This window comes from Colossoma macropomum, unplaced genomic scaffold (assembly GCF_904425465.1).
Source record: "Colossoma macropomum unplaced genomic scaffold, Colossoma_macropomum, whole genome shotgun sequence".
NCBI lineage: Eukaryota > Metazoa > Chordata > Actinopteri > Characiformes > Serrasalmidae > Colossoma > Colossoma macropomum.
In genome coordinates this window covers 102970-123371 of record NW_023495296.1, presented here as the reverse complement: position 1 = coordinate 123371, position 20402 = coordinate 102970, and the positions used below count along the sequence as shown (strand labels likewise).

Genomic DNA, 20402 nt, shown 5'->3' with positions numbered 1-20402 from the left:
GGCCCCATTTTAATTGCTAAATAGTTAACTGTTCTTGCTAATTAATGCTCAAGCCCCACCTCCTGTTGATTGTAGATATTAATTAGGAGTTAATTAATTAGGAGCACCTCTAGTGAAGACCTAGGCTCCGCCCCTCACTTAGTTTAGAGGCTGACTAATGATTAAGCTCAGTATCTTGTTGATTTCAGATATTAATTAGGAGTTAGGCTCCGCCCCCCTCGTGTTTCAGAGTCTTATTAGGATTCTGGCTCTGCTGCTGTTTGTTTTAGTGGATCACTGAGGTTTAGAGTTAAATGATTCAGATTTAAGCTCCGCCTCCAGCCTGTTTCAGACACTAATTAAGGCTCAGGCTGCAGTTGGCCTTTAGCGGCTGTTTTGTCACTGCAGTGTAAGCGATCTGCATCGATTTTATTGCTCATTTCTTCTTTTTATTGCTCATTTCTGTTTAATTGCTCAGCTCTGAAACCGAAGCTGCCTGACCGCGCCATTCACCAGCGGTCCAGTCAATAATGTTTCCTCTCCGCTGGAAAAGAAGGCCTCGAGAATTAGATGAAAATAAAAAACGGACGCCAAATGGCAAGTGAAGAAAGCGTAAACAATAATTCTGTAACCAGCAGGAGAATCAGAGCACTTCATCTGTAAGAGTCCGAACACTGCTGCTCACGGTCAAATAACTGGACTAACAGTGGACTCTGGATAACGGCTTCTACTGACTCACTTAGAAGAAATTCTAATAGAGACTGAACATTATAGAGTTTTATAGAAGTTAGTCCAGTCTGTCAGAGTGACTGTGTGGGTCATATGAACATTATAGAGCTTTTTAAATGAAACAGTAGAAGCCATATCGCCCCCTACACTTCCTGTAGTGTATTACAGTCTGTCAGAGTGACTGTGTGGATCATATGAACATTATAGAGCTTTTTAAATGAAACAGTAGAAGCCATATCGCCCCCTACACTTCCTGTAGTGTATTACAGTCTGTCAGAGTGACTGTGTGGATCATATGAACATTATAGAGCTTTTTAAATGAAACAGTAGAAGCCATATCGCCCCCTACACTTCCTGTAGTGTATTACAGTCTGTCAGAGTGACTGTGTGGATCATATGAACATTATAGAGCTTTTTAAATGAAACAGTAGAAGCCATATCGCCCCCTACACTTCCTGTAGTGTATTACAGTCTGTCAGAGTGACTGTGTGGATCATATGAACTTTATAGAGCTTTTTAAATGAAACAGTAGAAGCCATATCGCCCCCTACACTTCCTGTAGTGTATTACAGTCTGTCAGAGTGACTGTGTGGATCATATGAACTTTATAGAGCTTTTTAAATGAAACAGTAGAAGCCATATCGCCCCCTACACTTCCTGTAGTGTATTACAGTCTGTCAGAGTGACTGTGTGGATCATATGAATATTATAATGCACTGTTTAATGTAAACAGTAGAAGCTGAATCTGGGTGATGATGTAGTATCGCTGTCCTGTAGCTGGTCACTGCTGCGTTTTGCTGACAGCCGTGTTTGTCCAGGAAGGTCAGACGTTGTCACTCATCGTCTCCATGGTGACATGTCCAGACGACAGGTGTCATTGCAGGCGCTATGACAACAGGACTGTAAATAACTCCAAACCCATCAGCTCTGTGATGGCCTGACTGTAAACAGCTCGGTGTTACTGTAAGGTTACACTGCATCGGTCTACCAGTCAGTCTGAGCTCAGACCTGTTAGCGCGAGCTCCTTACCTGAATGCTACTGTCGCTAACAGCTAACAACATTAGCGTTTCTGCAGTATTACTGCTCAGCTCCATCGTGCTGAAGCCTGTGAAACATGCTAGCCCTGCATTCTCACCTGGGTTCCATAAACAGCCCTCATTAGCTTTGCAGTGTTAGCATCACTGTGCTAATAATGCATCAAAAGGTAATTAGCACTAATTAGCATGATTACGAACTATTAGCTTTTATTAGCGGAACACTGCAAATTACCAGAACGTCTAACATGATGAGGTTGTTCTAAGAATATTATTGTAACGTTTGTTTATTTTTGTTTTAAATGTCTCCAGTGAAGTGAGCTTATTCCACTGGCAGATAAATTTTGGTCCAATCCATCAACTCGGTAGTAAAAAATTCATTTTTTGAATTGTATATTTTGCTAATTATTAAGACTAATTTGCCTTTTCGTACCGTTGCAGACATTTTGTTTTCTGCTTCAACATCATGAAAAAACATCACTGAAAAACAGTTGTTTTCATAGAAAGAACATAAAATGCTAACCAGGGTGTTTTTGCCCAATTTGGCAACCCAGAAAGTTTCCTGAGCCAGTTTGAATGTGTTGCTGATGAGTGATGCAGCACAGCAGAGCCTTAAAAGTGAACAAAAAAACATCATTTTGCCTGAGACCCACCCGAAACCATTCAGTTTAGAGTCCAAAACTGACCCAAGCCCAACAGAATTTTGTCAGAGCCTGAACAGACCCAACCTGAACCAAATCAGACCAGAAACTCTAGAGCTTTGGGTCAGAACCCACCCAGGGCGTGACCCAAACTCAACACAGCGCAACAACATTTTTTATGAACCTCACTTGGCACGAAAAAACAAGTTTAGAGTCCAAAACTGACCAGCGTCCAACAAAATATTGTCTGAACTCGACCCAAGACCATCAGCTTTTGAGTCTGAAACTGACCCAAGCTCAAAAAATTCTGTCCAAAACTGACCTGATCCGACCCATTCATCACCCAACATCATGGATATTATTCAGCCTATTTCTTTATATTTATCAGTAATTCCAGTAATTCAGACATTCTCAAAACAAAGCTTTTCTGCAGGTTCACTGAGCAATAAAATGAGCAATAATGTTTAGAAATACAGCCGAGAGTCTTACGGTATTTCTACAATAATGTCATAATGAGCAATATTAGAGATTTTGACTGGCTTTAATGTTTTGATGATGTGTGAGGTGTGAAATGTGAAATCTGGACCTGACTGTATGTGACCCGTCAGGCCGGACAGACCTTTAATCTCCAGTCTGACCCACGTCTGCTTAAACAGGCACTTCCTGTTTTGAGAAAGTGAGAGTAAGAGCACTGCGTCCACTGTGGCGCTGTGACATCACCCCACATGTAAATAAGCTGCAGCGTCTGAGCGGAGAATTAAACCTGCACCATCAGTGAAACTGAACTGCTCTTATTTGCGGATTATAAAAACCCACCGTGTGAATAATTTAGCTGAGATCCTGAGGTTTAGCTGGAGGCGCTTCTTCTCCATCTCTGAATTCCATCTGGATGTAGGCGCTGAAATCCCAGATAAACCCAGCAGGAGAGCACCCCACCCACCCCACCCACCCCCCAGGTTTAGGTCAGTTACAGATCAATACTGTGGAAACACTGAAACTCTGTTCTGGCTGATGCAACTTTAAGAAAACAACGCATTTGGACTTCCACTGCACGTTCCAGCCAGAGGTCAGCGCAGGGTCAAACACACACCCCAGCTGGACATCCAGGAGTCGAAATCCATCTGCTGTGGAGGAAACCAAGAGAACGAAGGTGTGTCGAGAAACGAGTGGTGAACAGCATATTTATAAACAAGCATTAGAGTCAAATAGAGTCTAAACAGGCATTTATGGACTGATATCTCCTATAGGAGTGGTTACTGAGGTCGCTTACGGACTGATATCTCCCATTCTAGCACGTAGGAGCATTTATAGAGGTCACTTACAGACTGATATCTCCAATTATAGCATGTGAGAGCATGTATTAAGGTGGTTTATGGACTAATATCTCTTATTTTAGTGTATAGGAGTGTTTATTGAGGTTGTTTATTGACTGGTATCTCCTATTCTAGCATATAAAAGTGTTTATTGAGGTTGTTTATGGACTGATATCTCCTATTCTAGCATATAGGAGTATTTATTGAGGTTGTTTATGGACTGATATCTCCTATTCTAGCAAATAGGAGTGTTTATTGAGGCTGTTTATTGGCTGATATCTCCTATTCTAGCGAATAGGAGTGTTTATTGAGGTTGTTTATTGACTGGTATCTCCTATTGTAGCATTTAGGAGTATTTATTGAGGTTGTTTATGGACTGATACTCCTAGTGTATAATAGAGTTTATTGAGGTCATTTATGGACTGATATCTCCTATTCTAGCGTATATGAGTGTTTATTGAGGTTGTTTATGGACTGATATCTCGTATTTTAGTGTATATGAGTGTTTATTGAGGTGGTTTATGGACTGATATCTCGTATTTTAGTGTATATGAGTGTTTATTGAGGTTGTTTATGGACTGGTGTCTCCTATTCTAGCGTATAAGAGTGTTTTCTAAGGTTGTTTATGGACTGATATCTCCTTTTCTAGCGTAGAGGAGTGTTTATTGAGGCTGTTTATGGAATGATATCTCCTATTCTAGCATATAAGAGTGTTTATTGAGGTTGTTTATGGACTAATATCTCCTATTTTAGCATATAAGTGAGTTTATTGAAGTCATTTATGGATTGATATCTCCTATTCTAGCGTATGGGAGAGTTTATTGAGATTGTTTATGGACTGATATCTCCTATTCTAGCGTATAGGAGAGTTTATTGAGGCCGTTTATGGACTGATATCTCCTATTCTAGCGTATAGGGGAGTTTATTGAAGTCATTTTGGACTGATATCTCTTATTCTAGCGTATAGGAGAGTTTATTGAGGCCGTTTATGGACTGATATCTCCTATTCTAGCGTATAGGAGAGTTTATTGAAGTCATTTTGGACTGATATCTCTTATTCTAGCGTATAGGAGTGTTGATTGAGATTGTTTATGGACTGATATCTCCTATTCTAGCATATAGGAGAGTTTATTGAGGTTGTTTATGGACTGATATCTCCTATTCTAGCATATAGGAGAGTTTATTGAGGTTGTTTATGGACTGATATCTCCTATTCTAGCGTATGGGAGAGTTTATTGGATGCCTTGTGTGAAACATCTTCTGTTTCTGTTTAGGTTTTCAGTAGCTGCTCCGCTCCAGAACTGTGTGGTTTTTATTCCCCAAGAAGAAAAATGTTTTTGACTTGCTGGAAAGGTTCAATTAGCATATTTGTGGTTGAAGTTGTTGTAACGCCCTCGTGCAGCATGTTAAACATTTCAGAGTGAAATCTAGGAAGGTTCTCTCCTTTTTCCTCCACGTTTCTGCCTTTTCTCCTGGGTTTGTCTTTGTGGGCCTGAATATGCACTGTATTTGCTTTGTCTCAGACGTACAGGGAGGGTTTTTCAACAAGACTGAAGAGCAGACGTGTATACAGAGAACTTTCTGGCTGCTAAAAAACAGAATATTTTTAAAAGCAGAACTTTTCCTTTGGAAATATATTCATAGCTAGGCATTAATGTCACTATGGGCTGGGTTTACAGGGGTTGCAGGTTGCAAACTGTGTAAAACTGTTTCTGGTCATGTTGGATGGTTGAGTCAAATGGTTCTGGTTCTGTAACAAAGCAGAACAAAAGCTGTAACCAGGCACATGGACAGAGAGTTTGGGGGGGCAGCACTCGAGGGGAAAAGGGGTAATCTGATCGTGAATGAGGTTGAATTTGATTTTCAGCAGACGGTCTTATCCAGAGAGACAGGCACTTCCATAGGAAAGTGAATGTAGTGCTGAAACGTTAGCATGACTCTCAGAATGGAAATTAACAGAATTCACAAATTTATACCGTTTTCATGTTTTCGTTTATTAAATTTCTCTCTAAAGTATCCAGCAAATACATCATACAGCCTGAATCCCTGTGGTGTCACCCAATCCTGACCGCTAGCCTAGCCACTGAGCTACAGGCTAATAAACACAACAAGCTAGCATTAGCGCAAGTCTTACTTTGATTACCAAACACAGTTTAGAGAAAACACTGATCCCGTCTTTATTCAGCACCAGAGCCGAGTTTTAACCCTTTCAGTCAGAGAAAAGGAGCCAAACTGAGGGAGAGATCTAGACAGACGGCCGGCTACGCTGCTAACTTTAGCTTTAGCTTGCTACTGAGTCATTTCTCAGGTTTGAGTAATTAATTCTCTCCACTGTAGTAAAGGTGTGAAGGCAGTTTGTACATTTATACAGCGGTATAAAGATTCAGCTTCCCAGCAGTGACGCTGTCTAACGGCTGAAGCTCCTCCCACCTTCAAATGATATCATCAGAAAGCGGATTTAGTCTTTAAACCTGAACACCTCACTGTGGCGACCCTGGCAGGAGGTAGAAATAGGCATGTTTACAGCAGATGTAGCTTTGTTTTTACATTTTTCATTTTGCCCCTTTAATCTTTATCATGTTTGTTTGTTGTCATGGTGACTGACAGAATAAAAAATTTGTTTACTTTTCTTAGTCAGGATGAACTCCAGCCGAATCGCCCGAGAGCCGCCCCCTCTTTCAGTCTCACGTCAGGGGTGTGCTGATTGAAAACTGTCGGCTGACTTGATTTTGTACATAATCTCTGTGTTGATTGGCTGTTTCATAAAACTTGGTTTAAAATGTTGAAACAGTAGCAGCAGCTGCTGTTGTTGAGAATCTAAATGGCTGATGTTTCATATGAACTGTAGGTGGTTGCTAAGGTGTTGCTAGGGTATTGCTGTGCCATCCCAGGTGGTTGCTAAGGTGTTGCTTGGCTGTTGCTATGCTATCCCAAGTGGTTGCTAAGGTGTTACTTGGTTGTTGCTATGCTATCCCAAGTGGTTGCTAAAGTGTTGCTTGGTTGTTGCTACGCCATCATAGGTGGTTGCCAATTTGTTGATAGGCCATTGCAATGCCATCCCAGGTGGTAGCCAAGGTGCTGCTATGCCGTTGCTATGCTACCCCAGGTGGTGGCTAATTTGTGTGTATGTGCTAGTAATCACACTAAAATAAAAATGCTGGAGAAAGATCTGAGGAACATGTTTACTCTGACTGGCTGTTTGTAAATAAAGCACTGAAAGGACTGTTGGGTTTGAACAGTTTGTGCAGTCAGTAACACTGAGAATCTGTAATGACGACTCATCATAGCGTATAGCATGTTTATAGCACGGTTATGTCAGTGTTAAAATCCACCTTTATAATACATGTATAGTGCTCTGTTCTTCAGCGCAGTGTGTGAGTGGGGGCTGATGGTGAGCTGCTCCTCGTCGCTCCGGTTTCATTTCTCCATCCTGAGGTTATACTCGGCCTTCGCTCGTCACCTTGGTGATCGCTGTTTAGCCTCCGCTCCTCGCGGGCTCATATCTAAAACTCATTTCACACAATACAATCACAGCCGTTTAATTAACCTCTGACCTTTCCTGCGGGTCACTCTCCCAGCGGCGAGGGTGAAGGAGCGCTGCTCTAAATGAGTTTATCACTCACATTTCTGCGTTCTGAGCTAAACGATGCTAATCTACAGACGCTTTACACAGAGAGGAGGTTGGAGGTTGAGCAAGCTCTAAAAATCCCATTCAGCTACTGAGGAGCTGACCTGTCGCTACACATCTCATCATTTTTCAGTTGGATCTAAAGATTTGTCTGTGTCTCGACACCATTGAGGTGCCTCAGGGATACACTGTGTTCTGCTTTTGCTGGAATGTGGGAATCAGGACGACGGGGAAAACACTGGGATGAACCTCTCAGAGTAGCTTCAGCCGTGCTACAGTAGCAAGCAGTGTAGGCTACAGTGTTAACTTCGCTAGCTAGCAGCATTAGCTAATCCCTTAGAGAAAATTCAGTCATGATACAGTTGCCAGTGGTGTAAGTTAGCTAAATAGCAATGTTAGCAAGTGTTAGCTTCAGCCATGCTAGCATCCGGCAGTGTAGGCTACAACATTAATTAGGTAGGAATGTTGGCAAATCTTTTTAATGTAAATTAATATGTGCTACAGCTGCTAAAGATGTGTGCTGACTTAGCTCACTATCAGTACTATCAAATCCCTTACAGTCACTTCAGCCACGCTACAGCATAGCAGCGTAGGCTATAATGTCAACTTAGCAATCAACATTATCAAATCCCTTCAGCCAGGCTAGGATAGCTGGCAGTGTGGGTAGTAACGTTAGCTTAGCTAGCTGTTTACATTCATCTCTTACAGTAACTGAATGCTACAGTAGCTAGCGGTGTAGGCAGTGAGGCTAGCTTAGCTATCTAGCAACATTAGCATATCCCTTTGTGTATCTTCTGCTATGCTAGGCTATGACGTTAACTTGGCTAATTACGAATGCTGGCAAATTTACCTCACTGCCTGTTTTAGCATTGCCAGCTAACTAAGTTAGCATCGTAGCCTGCACTGCTAGCTGCTGTGGCAGGGCTGAAGTTCCTCTGAAGGCTTTTCGTCATCGTCCTGCCGTCTAAACAGACCATAGAGCAGAAAACAGGAGGAGCAGATCTGCGTAGCCTGGAGCTCCGCAGCTACGGTGAAGATGTTCTCTGGGCGGCGGGTCATTTGTCCGGGAAATCGGCCAATTTCTGCCACGTTAGCTTTATCGTCCGAGCGTGTGGTCAGACAGAGCATGTCCAGTCAGTACTGAGACATGGCCTTGTCGAGTGTGAAAAGATGGCCATTATAACAGAAACGCCTGAGCCGGACAGTCCAATTAGAGCTTCGGTGAGCGCTGCAGTGTGAGGATTTAACACGGAGAGGAGTTTAATTCCACAGCCGGAACATGAATGCAGAGAATTACGTCTGAGTAAGAGCTAAAAATCCTGTTGATAAAAGCAAATTAAAAAATTCCCGTATGAAAGGGCGCTGTTTAATTGCGCTATAATGACGGCCTTTGTGCGCCGCTGTGGATTATGTCAAATGAAAACCGTTCATTTATTCATTTCTCTCAATGCCACGTTTTTAAGCACATTAAGTGGAAAATAAATGGATAAACGAATGAATGTCTGCAGTTTGGACTGAACCAGGGACAGTTTGGAGCCTCCTGACCGAATATACGTTTAAACTTAACGACGTTCAGACATAGGAGACTAATGTAACACTGTTCATACTTACTTCTGTAGCTTTTAGATCTTTAGTGAAGTTCAGAGTGTGAAAAGTGTTCATCCTAATTACTGCGTACCTCGTTAACGTGTCAGAGCACATCAGGTGTGGTGTTGGTGGGCGGAGCCTAAAGAGCTCTTTCAGAAGGTCACTGTTAATGATTGGAGTAATTTAATTTCTATGGTCCTGTAGTTTTGGTGAATTCACTGTGATTCTTAAATGTGGACACCAATTAAAGAGTAGGTGTGGCCAAATAGTTGACTAATTAGCATATGCAAATGCCTTTAAAGTGATAATTTGGTAAAGAATCAAATCCAGACGAATCTGAGGCTCTCAGGTGGCTGCTGCTGTTTTTAACAACATGCTTAAAAAAGATGGTTCCTCAAGGGTTCTTTAGTAAGGGCAGTGGTTCTATTTACTTTTATGCTTAAATGCACAGCTTTGCATGCTGAAATGATTCTTCAGACTGATGGAGAATGTGTTGTATATGGTTCTGTATAGCAACAAAAAGCGTTGTTCTATTGTTACAAGCTTACAATAGAAGTTTTGTTTCTAAAAAAAAACATTTTCAAAAAGGTTCTACATAGAACCATATATAATACGTTCTCTATCAATCTGAAGGACAATTTCATCACGCAAAGAACCATATAAGTATGCAGTGGTTCACTGACGATTCACTGAAACACTGACGATTCACAGAAACACTGAATCACTGAAACACTGTATCACTGAAACACTGATGATTCACTGAAACACTGTATCACTGAAACACTGACGATTCACTGAAACACTGACGATTCACTGAAACACTATCACTGAAACACTGACGATTCACTGAAACACTATCACTGAAACACTGTATCACTGAAACACTGACGATTCACTGAAACACTATCACTGAAACACTGACGATTCACTGAAACACTGACGATTCACTGAAACACTGACGATTCACTGAAACACTGTATCACTGAAACACTGACGATTCACTGAAACACTGACGATTCACTGAAACACTATCACTGAAACACTGACGATCACGAAACTGACATACTGAACACTGACGATTCACTGAAACACTGACGATTCACTGAAACACTATCACTGAAACACTGACGATTCACTGAAACACTGTATCACTGAAACACTGACGATTCACTGAAACACTGTATCACTGAAACACTGATGATTCACTGAAACACTATCACTGAAACACTGACGATTCACTGAAACACTGACGATTCACTGAAACACTGATGATTCACTGAAACACTATCACTGAAACACTGATGATTCACTGAAACACTGACGATTCACTGAAGCACTATCACTGAAACACTGACGATTCACTGAAACACTGACGATTCACTGAAACACTATCACTGAAACACTATCACTGAAACACTCGTGTGGCGATTTAGACATGCAGTTAGCCACTATGCTAATTGCTAATTCATGCTAATTCAGTTAGCTACGTTAGTCTAGCAGCTGCAGTGCTAAACTCAGTAAAGCTTCAGACAGCAAAGACGTCTTGGCTGATCGTCTAGTGCAGGTTTGGTCTGAACTATCGCTTTAAAATCTCCCTCGTCCACTACAGCGCATGGTTACCATGGTGACAGAGAGTCGGAGCTCGTCTCTGAGGCTGTCGTTTTCACAGCGCTGAGGTCTTTCACTCGTTTCTGGATTGTTCTGGATCACTGAGGGTTTAGATGAGCTGATAAGGTAACAGTCTGTGTTTAATTAGATCAGTCAGCCCTTAGTCCACTCTGAGGGCAGCAGGAGGAGAACTGGACTAATACTGAACCTCAGATTAGATGCAGTTTGGAACGACAACCACAACAGATAAATAAAAGAACTCACTCATTCCGTGAAGAAGGTCTATCAGATGTTCACCAGTAGAATCAAACAAAACAATCACAACCTCCAGAGCAGTGACCACCAACCCTCCTCCTGGAGATCTACTTCCTGCAGAAGGAACCACAATCTGCCACACCTGCTCCAGATCATTAACTTCCTCAGAGCTCTCTGATTGGCTGGATCACATGCTTATTATTCAGTAAAGGGGAGGGGCATCATGCAGATGCAGGCTGGAGCTGCAGGAAAGCTCTCCAGCAGGACGGTCAGTGACCACTGCTCCACAATTTATAAGGTCTTAAGAAGAAAAGACCCAGTCATTTGTTTGTATGGGTATCCACAGCATAAGCCCCACCCCCTCTCCGTCCACTTTACTCTGATAGGATGCACTCAGGCAACTAGTTTTCATCATTAGCCCCGCCCCCAACAGACACAGCAGAAACTCACAGATATAAATAGAGGGAGATTCAATGTAAAGAGGCCTGAATATTCTGTAGTAACACTCACTGAGCTCCTCAGTTTATGGAGCTTCCGACAGGCCGGGATGCTCCTGCGTCGGAGCGATGAGGTAGGCGCCGGACAGCCGTCGCCACGTTTAACCTCCGTTTGCAGCTTCCGGGTGCAGACCCCCGTACCCCTTCATTCAGTCACTCGACTCCTCATCAGGATGGTGGTGTACAGTATACAGTACGGCAGAAACTGAGTCCTTCTCCAGCAACAGGGTCATTTCAAAGGGGCTTTGGCCACCATGGCCGCCTGATCTGACACCACCAGACTTCTTCCTTTGGAGGAAAAGTCTATTGGAGCAAGCCTCGCACTGTGGAAGATTTGAAGGAAAACATCCAGCGTTATGCCGCTGCTATCCCCCCCGATATGCTTGCCGATACGTTCAGGAACCTGGAGCGCCGCGTCGAAAAGTGTCTGGAAGAAAACAGAGATTCACTTCCAGCATCGCATGCAATGCAATCGATCACACATACGTCAAGGTATGTAGGGTACGTCTCTGGTCCAGATTGCTTCATCATAACAACAGGATATTCAGGGCCTCTTTCCAGTGAATCTCCCTGTAATATACATATCGCAGCTCTGGGGGGGCGGGGCTACCCACAGTTCTGCGTGGTTTTAGTTTATGTGTAATAGCCGTCTGGCCTTCTTCTTTGGCTGTATTGTTGGGAGATGGTGGGTTTGAATCTCAGTGATGCTGCACACAAAAATCTCATAATAATTGGTGCTAATTGTTAATTACCTTTTATTTTTTAATTTTTCATCACTTCTTGTCATAAATTAGGTTGTTTTGTTGTTGTGATGCTGAAGCTGAGCTCATGTGTTTGCTTTGTGTTGGGTTTCCAGCTCAGGGTGCCCTGCTGTGGTAGGGTTAAATGAGGGGGGTGGGGGGTGTATTACTCTGTTAAAGTTACACTGGGGGGGCTATTATTGTTGATTTAGCTCCTCAGAGTGGAGTCTGAACCGTGCCTTTACCCCCCCACCTCCCTCCTCAGCTCAGGGGCTGTTTAATATCGCGGCCGTGTGTCAGAATCATCTCCGAAACTGTCGCTTTGGCTTTGTTCATTAAGCGGGTGACCTCTAAAAGAGCAGCCGCGTCTGCTGGCCGGTGTTATTTTTAAACGCCGGCCGCTATTAAAGCGCGAGGAGCTGCGGCGCAGACAGCTCGGCCGCTCACGCGCTCGGCCGGCGTTATAAACATGTTCCAGAAAATAAAGTCTGAAAACGTCACGCTAATAACATTAATGCAGTCTGGACTGTCACATCACACAGTAATCACATCAGCTCATTCACACCGCAGACTGGCACGGACAGGCTCTCAGCGGTCAGGAGCTATTAGATAGAGGATCATCCACCGGCACCGGGAACTGGAGAAACAGGAGAAACAGGAAAAAAACAGGAAAATGACAGGAGAAACAGGAGAAACAGGAAAAAAACAGGAAAATGACAGGAGAAACAGGAGAAACAGGAAAAAAACAGGAAAATGACAGGAGAAACAGGAGAAACAGGAGAGCAGGTCATCACCACGTTCATCATCACAGTCATCACAGTCATCAAGGTTAAACACGCCGTCCCTCGTCCTGCCTGAGAGAGAGAGAGAGAGAAAGAGAGAGAGTCGGCACAGAGAGGAAAAATAACAACAAAAATCATTACCATTAATTTAGGGAATGTAGAGTTACCGTTCATTTAGGGAATATAGAGTTACCATTAATTTAGGGAATGTAGAGTTACCGTTCATTTAGGGAATATAGAGTTACCATTAATTTAGGGAATGTAGAGTTACCATTAATTTAGGGAATATAGAGTTACCATTAATTTAGGGAATGTAGAGTTACCATTAATTTAGGGAATGTAGAGTTACCGTTAATTTAGGGAATATAGAGTTACCATTAATTTAGGGAATGTAGAGTTACCATTAATTTAGGGAATGTAGAGTTACCGTTAATTTAGGGAATGTAGAGTTACCGTTAATTTAGGGAATATAGAGTTACCATTAATTTAGGGAATGTAGAGTTACCATTAATTTAGGGAATATAGAGTTACCGTTAATACAGGGAATATAGAGTTACCGTTAATACAGGGAATATAGAGTTACTGTTAATTTAGGGAACGTAGAGTTACTGTTAATGTAGGGAACGTAGAGTTACTGTTAATGTAGGGAACGTAGAGTTACTGTTAATGTAGGGAACGTAGAGTTACTGTTAATGTAGGGAACGTAGAGTTACTGTTAATGTAGGGAAGCTGTTGTACGTCTGAAGGTGTGAACTGAGTTCCGAGGCTCGTGAAGCTGCTCAGAGGAGCAGAGCTGGTCTCTGATCAGAGTTCTCTGTTGTTCCTGAGGTTCTTTCTGACAGGAACAGGCTGCAGATCGGCTCTCCTGCTCTGAGGAGCTTTCTGGCTCAGGACGTGTTCTGTTTTTGTTTTGGTTTGTGTTTGATATGAGGTTATTTCTGTGTTTGTGAGTCAGACAGTGAGTCACGCAGCAGAGCAGGAGGAGGAGGAGGAACATCCTGCAGTTCAGCTCTGGCCTTCAGACGCTTCACTAATCTCAGCTTATCTGACGAAGCGTGTCCAACTCCTCCTCCTTTTAGAGGCTCCACCTCCTGATGCGCCTCCTCCTCTCAGAGGCTCCACCTCCTGACGCTCCTTCTCCTCTCAGAGGCTCCACCTTCTAAAGCTATTCCTGCCTTAAGAGGCTCCACCTCCTTTTAGAGACTTCCCTTTTCTGAGGTTTTTCCTTCTTTTAGAGGCTCCTTTCTTCTTTACCCAGACCACTCCTCCTTTCCCAGACTACTTCCCATTTCAAAAACTCCTTGTCCTTTCCTCAGACTCCTCCTTTCCTCAGACTCCTCCATTTCCCCAGAACCTCCCTCCCCAGTTTCTAGACTTCCTAGACCTCTCCCCCCTTCATCAGACCCCTCCTCCTTCAACATACCCCCTCCCCCTTTACCAGACTCCTCCTCCTTTCCACATACCCCTCCCCCTTTACCAGACTCCTCCTCCTTTTCCACATACCCCTCCCCCTTTACCAGACTCCTCCCCCTTTGCAAAAACAGAAGAGCGGTAAGGAGAACAGTAACAGCTGCTGTGTGTGTAGCTAAATAAGGAAAGGCTGATCTTCAGGTGGTGGACGTTCAGCAGTGTTACTGATTAGAGGAACATTCTGGAGTTTTATTCATTTGTTTAGTCAGAACTGAAAGGTTCTGAAGGTTCTAGCTCAGCTGCAGCTCTCAGACTGTGTACAGCAGCTCAGACTGAAGTGAAGGCCACGTCCAGTCAAGGCTACAGCGCTCAGCCTTTCCTGACCGCTTTAAAGACTCTTTCATTGCAGAAGCAGCTGAATCACTGCAGACCATCAAGAGCCGATTCTGAGGGTCCAGACCGATTAGTGGGAGCAGAACAGACACTAAATGGACTCTAGAGAGCTGGTCACAGCCACCACCTGTCCACTCTGCAGGTTTAAAGTTCTCCGAGGTTCTCTCTCGTATCTCAGATGAAGCTCCCTCTCTGAGCTGATCTGTAGAGCTGCTGGCGAGGCAGTGAGATTCCTTCAGTTCAGTTTAATGAAGTGACCGGTGAGCGGACCAGTGCAGACTGGGCTGTGACCGGTGAGCGGACCAGTCCAGACTGGGCTGTGACCAGTGAGCCGACCAGTACAGACTGGGCTGTGACCGGTGAGCGGACCGGTCCAGACTGGGCCGTGACCGGTGAGCGGACCAGTACAGACTGGGCCGTGACCGGTGAGCGGACCGGTCCAGACTGGGCTGTGACCGGTGAGTGGACCGGTCCAGACTGGGCTGTGATCGGTGAGTGGACTGGTCCAGACTGGACAGAAGATAAAGCACTGGTCTGTTGCTCTGCAGAAGGTCAGCTGTGAGGTTCCTGTGTGGAGCCTGTGTGGTTTGGACTGACCTTTTCTGTGGTCAGTCTAGCTTAGCTTTAATTACACTTCCTGTTAGTGACCCTCCTCCTTCCTGTCCTTCAGTCACAAACACCTCACTCCCTCCTTCACAGCCCTCTATTCTCTCTCTATTTCCTCTCTCACTATCTCTGTCTCTATTCTCTCTATTCTCTCTGTGTGTATCTTCTCTCTCTATCTCAATTCCTATTTACCCCTTTCTCTCTGTTTCCTCTTACGATTTCTCTCTCTTTCTCTCTGTCTGTCTATTTCCTCTCTCACTATCTCTCTCTATTTCCTCTCTCTCTCTCTCTCTCTCTCTCTATTTCCTCTCTCTCTTTCTCTCTGTCTGTCTATTTCCTCTCTCACTATCTCTCTCTATTTCCTCTCTCTCTCTCTCTCTCTCTCTCTATTTCCTCTCTCACTATCTCTCTCTATTTCCTCTCTATTTCTCTCCCTCTATTTCCTCTCAATTTCTCCCTCTCTATTTCCTCTATCTCTCTCTCTCTATTTCCTCTCTTTCTCTCTCTCTCTCTCTCTCTCTCTCTCTCTCTCTCTATTTCCTCTCTCTCTCTCTCTCTCTCTCTCTCTCTATTTCCTCTGTATTTCTCTGTATTTCCTCTCTCACTATTCTCTCTATTCTGTTTCTTCTCTCACAATCTCTGTCTCTATTCTCTCTATTCTCTCTGTGTGTATCTTCTCTCTCTATCTCAATTCCTATTTACCCCTTTCTCTCTCTTTCTCTCTGTCTGTCTATTTCCTCTCTCACTATCTCTCTCTATTTCCTCTCTCTCTCTCTCTCTCTCTATTTCCTCTCTCACTATCTCTCTCTATTTCCTCTCTATTTCTCTCCCTCTATTTCCTCTCAATTTCTCCCTCTCTATTTCCTCTATCTCTCTCTCTCTCTCTATTTCCTCTCTCTCTCTCTCTCTCTCTCTCTCTATTTCCTCTCCCTCTCTCTCTCTCTCTCTCTCTCTATTTCCTCTGTATTTCTCTGTATTTTCTCTCTCACTATTCTCTCTATTCTGTTTTTTCTCTCACGATCTCTGTCTCTCTATTTTCTTTCTCTCTCCCTGTGTAGTAAATGGGCGAGAGACACCTGCAGGCAGTTGTAGTTGAGCGGAGAGCAGGAGAAGTGATAGAGTGTAAATGAAGAGATGCTCTCCCTCTGCACTCGTTTATGCGGAGCGACTGATCGATATCAGCTCTCAGTGACGTCTTCACCACCAGCCCAAATTAATAACAGAGCTTTCATGACCAAAACCACACGCCCTGTCCACTCTCAGCACTGACCGCCCACGCAGAGAGAGAGAACAGAGAGAGAGAGAGAGAGAGAGAGGAGAGAGAGAGATACAGAGAGTGAGGGACAGAGAGAGAGAGAGATACAGAGATGCTGGACACTGGAATATGAACATTCTGGACAGGAGGAGGAGCCTGAAGATGGGCGGAGTGTGAGGAAGAAAGGAGAATCTGGATGGGGAGGAACCTGGAAAATGAGTCTTGGGCAGAGAGAGGGGTCTGGGGAAAAGGGGAGGAGTCTGAAAAGAGGTGGGGTCTTGGGCCGAGGGAGGGGTCTGTAGAAAGGGGGAGGGGCTACATATATAGAAGACGAGTGGTTGAGGTGTATTTTGATGACCGTTTCTAGGTCGAATGGTGTTGTAATCTGACTGTGATGTATGAATATGGATCGATAACTGATCACATGATCCATCAGCAGGTGCATCTCCGTATGGAGCAGGTCATGAACACGTTCTGTCCACTGTGAGGGTTCTGGAGCAGTGAAGATGGCGATGTGTTCCAGGCTGTATCTGATCATAATGAATAATGACAGCACCACACTGTGTAGTGTAACATCTACACTGCGCTCTGATTGGCTGAACGATTTGAGGATGTCTTTATTGGTGGAGTGCGGACGGTAATCCGGCGATAATCTGGACAGGTGTTAGGCTCACACTGACCTGACTAACCTCTGTCCAGACTGAGTCCTAACGGAGCATCAGGGCGTGACTCTGTTAACGAGGCTGTGTCCATCTACCAGAACACTTAAACCGTTGACTGTTTTAGAGGAAAGGTCAGCCACGAAAGCTCCGGTCACTGTAAACTCACAGCTTCTTCTAACTAACGGTCTGAAGAAGCTCTCTGGAATCTTTATGAAGTACATAATTTTATCACGATTGATATGAATGAAATGGTGTGAGAGAGTGTGAGACAGCGTGAGAAACAGTGAGTGTGAGATCAGGAGACAGTGTGAGAGAGAGACAGCATGAGACTGTGAAACAGCAAGAAACAGTGACAGACAGCAAGAGACAGTGTGAGAGAGCGAGAGACAGCATGAGACAGTGTGAGAGAGTGTGAGACAGTGTGACAGACCGTGAGACAGTGTGAGAGAGCATGAGACAGCGTGACAGACCGTGAGACATTGTGAGAGAGCGAGAGACAGTATGAGACATTGTGAGAGAGCGAGAGACAGCATGAGACAGTGTGAGAGAGTGTGAGACAGTGTGACAGACCGTGAGACAGTGTGAGAGAGCATGAGACAGCGTGACAGACCGTGAGACAGTGTGAGAGAGCGAGAGACAGCATGAGACAGTGTGAGAGAGCGAGAGACAGCATGAGACAGTGTGAGAGAGTGTGAGACAGCATGAGACAGTGTGAGAGAGTGTGAGACAGTGTGACAGACCGTGAGACAGTGTGAGAGAGCATGAGACAGTGTGACAGACCGTGAGACAGTGTGAGAGAGCGAGAGATAGCATGAGACAGTGTGAGAGAGCGAGAGACAGCATGAGACAGTGTGAGAGAGTGTGAGACAGCATGAGACAGTGTGAGAGAGTGTGAGACAGTGTGACAGACCGTGAGACAGTGTGAGACAGCGTGACAGGCCGTGAGACAGTGTGAGACATGTGAGGACTGAAAGGAGACGAGTGCTGTAATCCCGCGTCTTGCCTGGCGGTTGTGCGGTGATCAGGCGGCGGAGCGTGTGGGGAGATGTGTACGGTTTTCCTGCTGCAGTGATTTATTTCACGGATCGTCTGGAAGATGATTTGCATGCGTGAGACGCCCCGTCTGTGGAGCGCCGGGACGCCGGGACGCCGGGACGCAGCGCCGTGAGGAACAATATGTTTCCTGACAATTTAAATATACACAGCAATACAGAAACATGGAGAGGAGAACCTGTCTGCTCATAATTGAATTGACACATTATATTTCAGCCCTGCGTGAAATGATCATCACAGCGTTCAGTCTGAGAGGACTGCAGCGTTCAGGGAGAGAGAGACAGAGAGACAGACAGAGAGAGAGACAGAGAGAAACAGAGAGACAGACAGAAAGAGACAGACAGAGAAAGAGACAGAGAGAAACAGAGAGACAGACAGAGAAAGAGACAGAGAGACAGACAGAGAAAGAGACAGAGAGAGAGACACAGAGAGACAGACAGAGAGAGAGACAGAGACAGAGAAAGAGACAGAGAGAGAGACAGAGAGACAGAGTCCATTACAGACTATACAAAACACAGCAGCTTCACATGATTAGCTCTTTGTAACACACAGCACACTAATCAGGAGGAGAGACAGACAGACAGACAGATAAACACAGTGGACAGGGGGACTGACAGACAGACAGGTGGAAAGATAGACGAGGTGGACACGGAGACAGACAAATAAGGTGGACAGACAGACAGATAAACAAACAGGTGGATGGGCAGACAGGAGGGACAGGGAGACATGCAGATAGAAATGGTGGAAAAATAGACAAACAGATGAACAAAGATAACAGAGAGAGAGACAGGTGGACACATAAACACAGGGGACAGGAAGACAGCCCGGTGGACAGCTAGACAATGTGGACAGGAGACATACAGATGAGCAGATAGACAAGATGGACAGGAAACAGACAGACAGGTGGCCGAAGTAGACAGGGAAAGTAGACAGATAGATAAAGTGGGCAGACACACTGGTGGACAGATGGGTGGATGGACAGATGGGGGACAGAAAAACAGGCAGACAGGTGGACATACAAATGAGGGGAACATGGTTCTCTGAGTCTGTTCTGCTGGTTCTCTGAGTCTGTTCTGCTGGTTCTCTGAGTCTGTTCTGCTGGTTCTCTGAGTCTGTTCTACTCAGAGTCAGTCAGACACTGTTTGTTAATGTCTCTCTCTCTCTCTCTCTCTCTCTCTTTCTGTGTGTGTTCTAGACGCGATGCTGCTGGTTGCCGAGCGACTGGAAGGCCCCTTTAACATTGAGGCCGTTATGGAACCCATCGATGTTAAGATCTCTGAGGCCATCATGACGATGCAGGACAACAGCATGCAGGTTTCAGCTAAGGTACCGCACAGTGCGGGGGTCTCACTCTCAGGGCACCTCAGACCTGGTGGGCTTCTCCCTGTGTTGGTGCTGGGGGGTCGGGGGATCAGGCACTGTTTATTAGCAGTTCATCTGTCACCACAAGCTGCAGACTCTGAGTCTGACTCTCTGAGCCGGTTCCACACAGTCATCTCCACTCCCATAACCAGGACACAGACAAGAACACCTGACAGAGCCTGTCTAAGTTCTACCTGGTTCTCCTCTGTGAGCTCCTGCAGGTAGATGTGTCAGCACTTGTTTGCTTGAAAACCAAATTTTCATTATGATTTTTTTCTTTTTACACCGTTTTCCACTTTATTTAAAGTGAAATACAGCAGGACTGTCAACACGTGAGCTGTGGATGGGATTTTCAGAAAGACTGTCTAGAACTGGAGTTCTTAAACTCTTTGACCCAGACAAGAGAACGATTTTCAAGCTGGGACCCAAGCAGAACGTTATTGCTACACTGAGTTCTAGGAGCCAATAGTACAGTTTACACCACACAGCGTTGGGAAAGATCTGTGTGTTTACACTTTCAAAACTTGATCTGAGTTTTTTTTTTTTCCCTGAAAACGTTCCACATCGTGTGACGAGCCAGCACAAACACACTGGTGACCCACAGTTTAGGAAATGCTGTTCTAGATAATGACAGCAGAACAGACCAAATCAGAGTGTTTGTAATCGTTGGCTGTATAGCAGAGTGGATAACTCACATCCAGTCAGGCTCAATTTACAATGCAATGTGCAGTAAATTCATCATTCATCAACATTGACCGTAACGGTCAGATCTTGTTGTGTGAGGCTGTAATGATCAATTCCAAATCAAATTAAATTAAATTAAGCTTTATTGCTCACACACAGCCCCATACACTATATATGATGTCC

At 44.4% G+C, this 20402-nt stretch overlaps 1 protein-coding gene across 1 annotated transcript in view; it reads left to right on the top strand.

The window, feature by feature from the left end:
* Positions 1 to 20402, top strand: part of LOC118801657 (glypican-6-like) — a 226642-nt gene that overhangs the window by 154062 nt on the left and 52178 nt on the right. The window contains exon 5 of the mRNA XM_036562019.1: positions 19369 to 19499. Coding sequence (XP_036417912.1) covers positions 19369 to 19499 — 131 coding nt within the window. The remainder of the gene's footprint in view (positions 1 to 19368; positions 19500 to 20402) is intronic.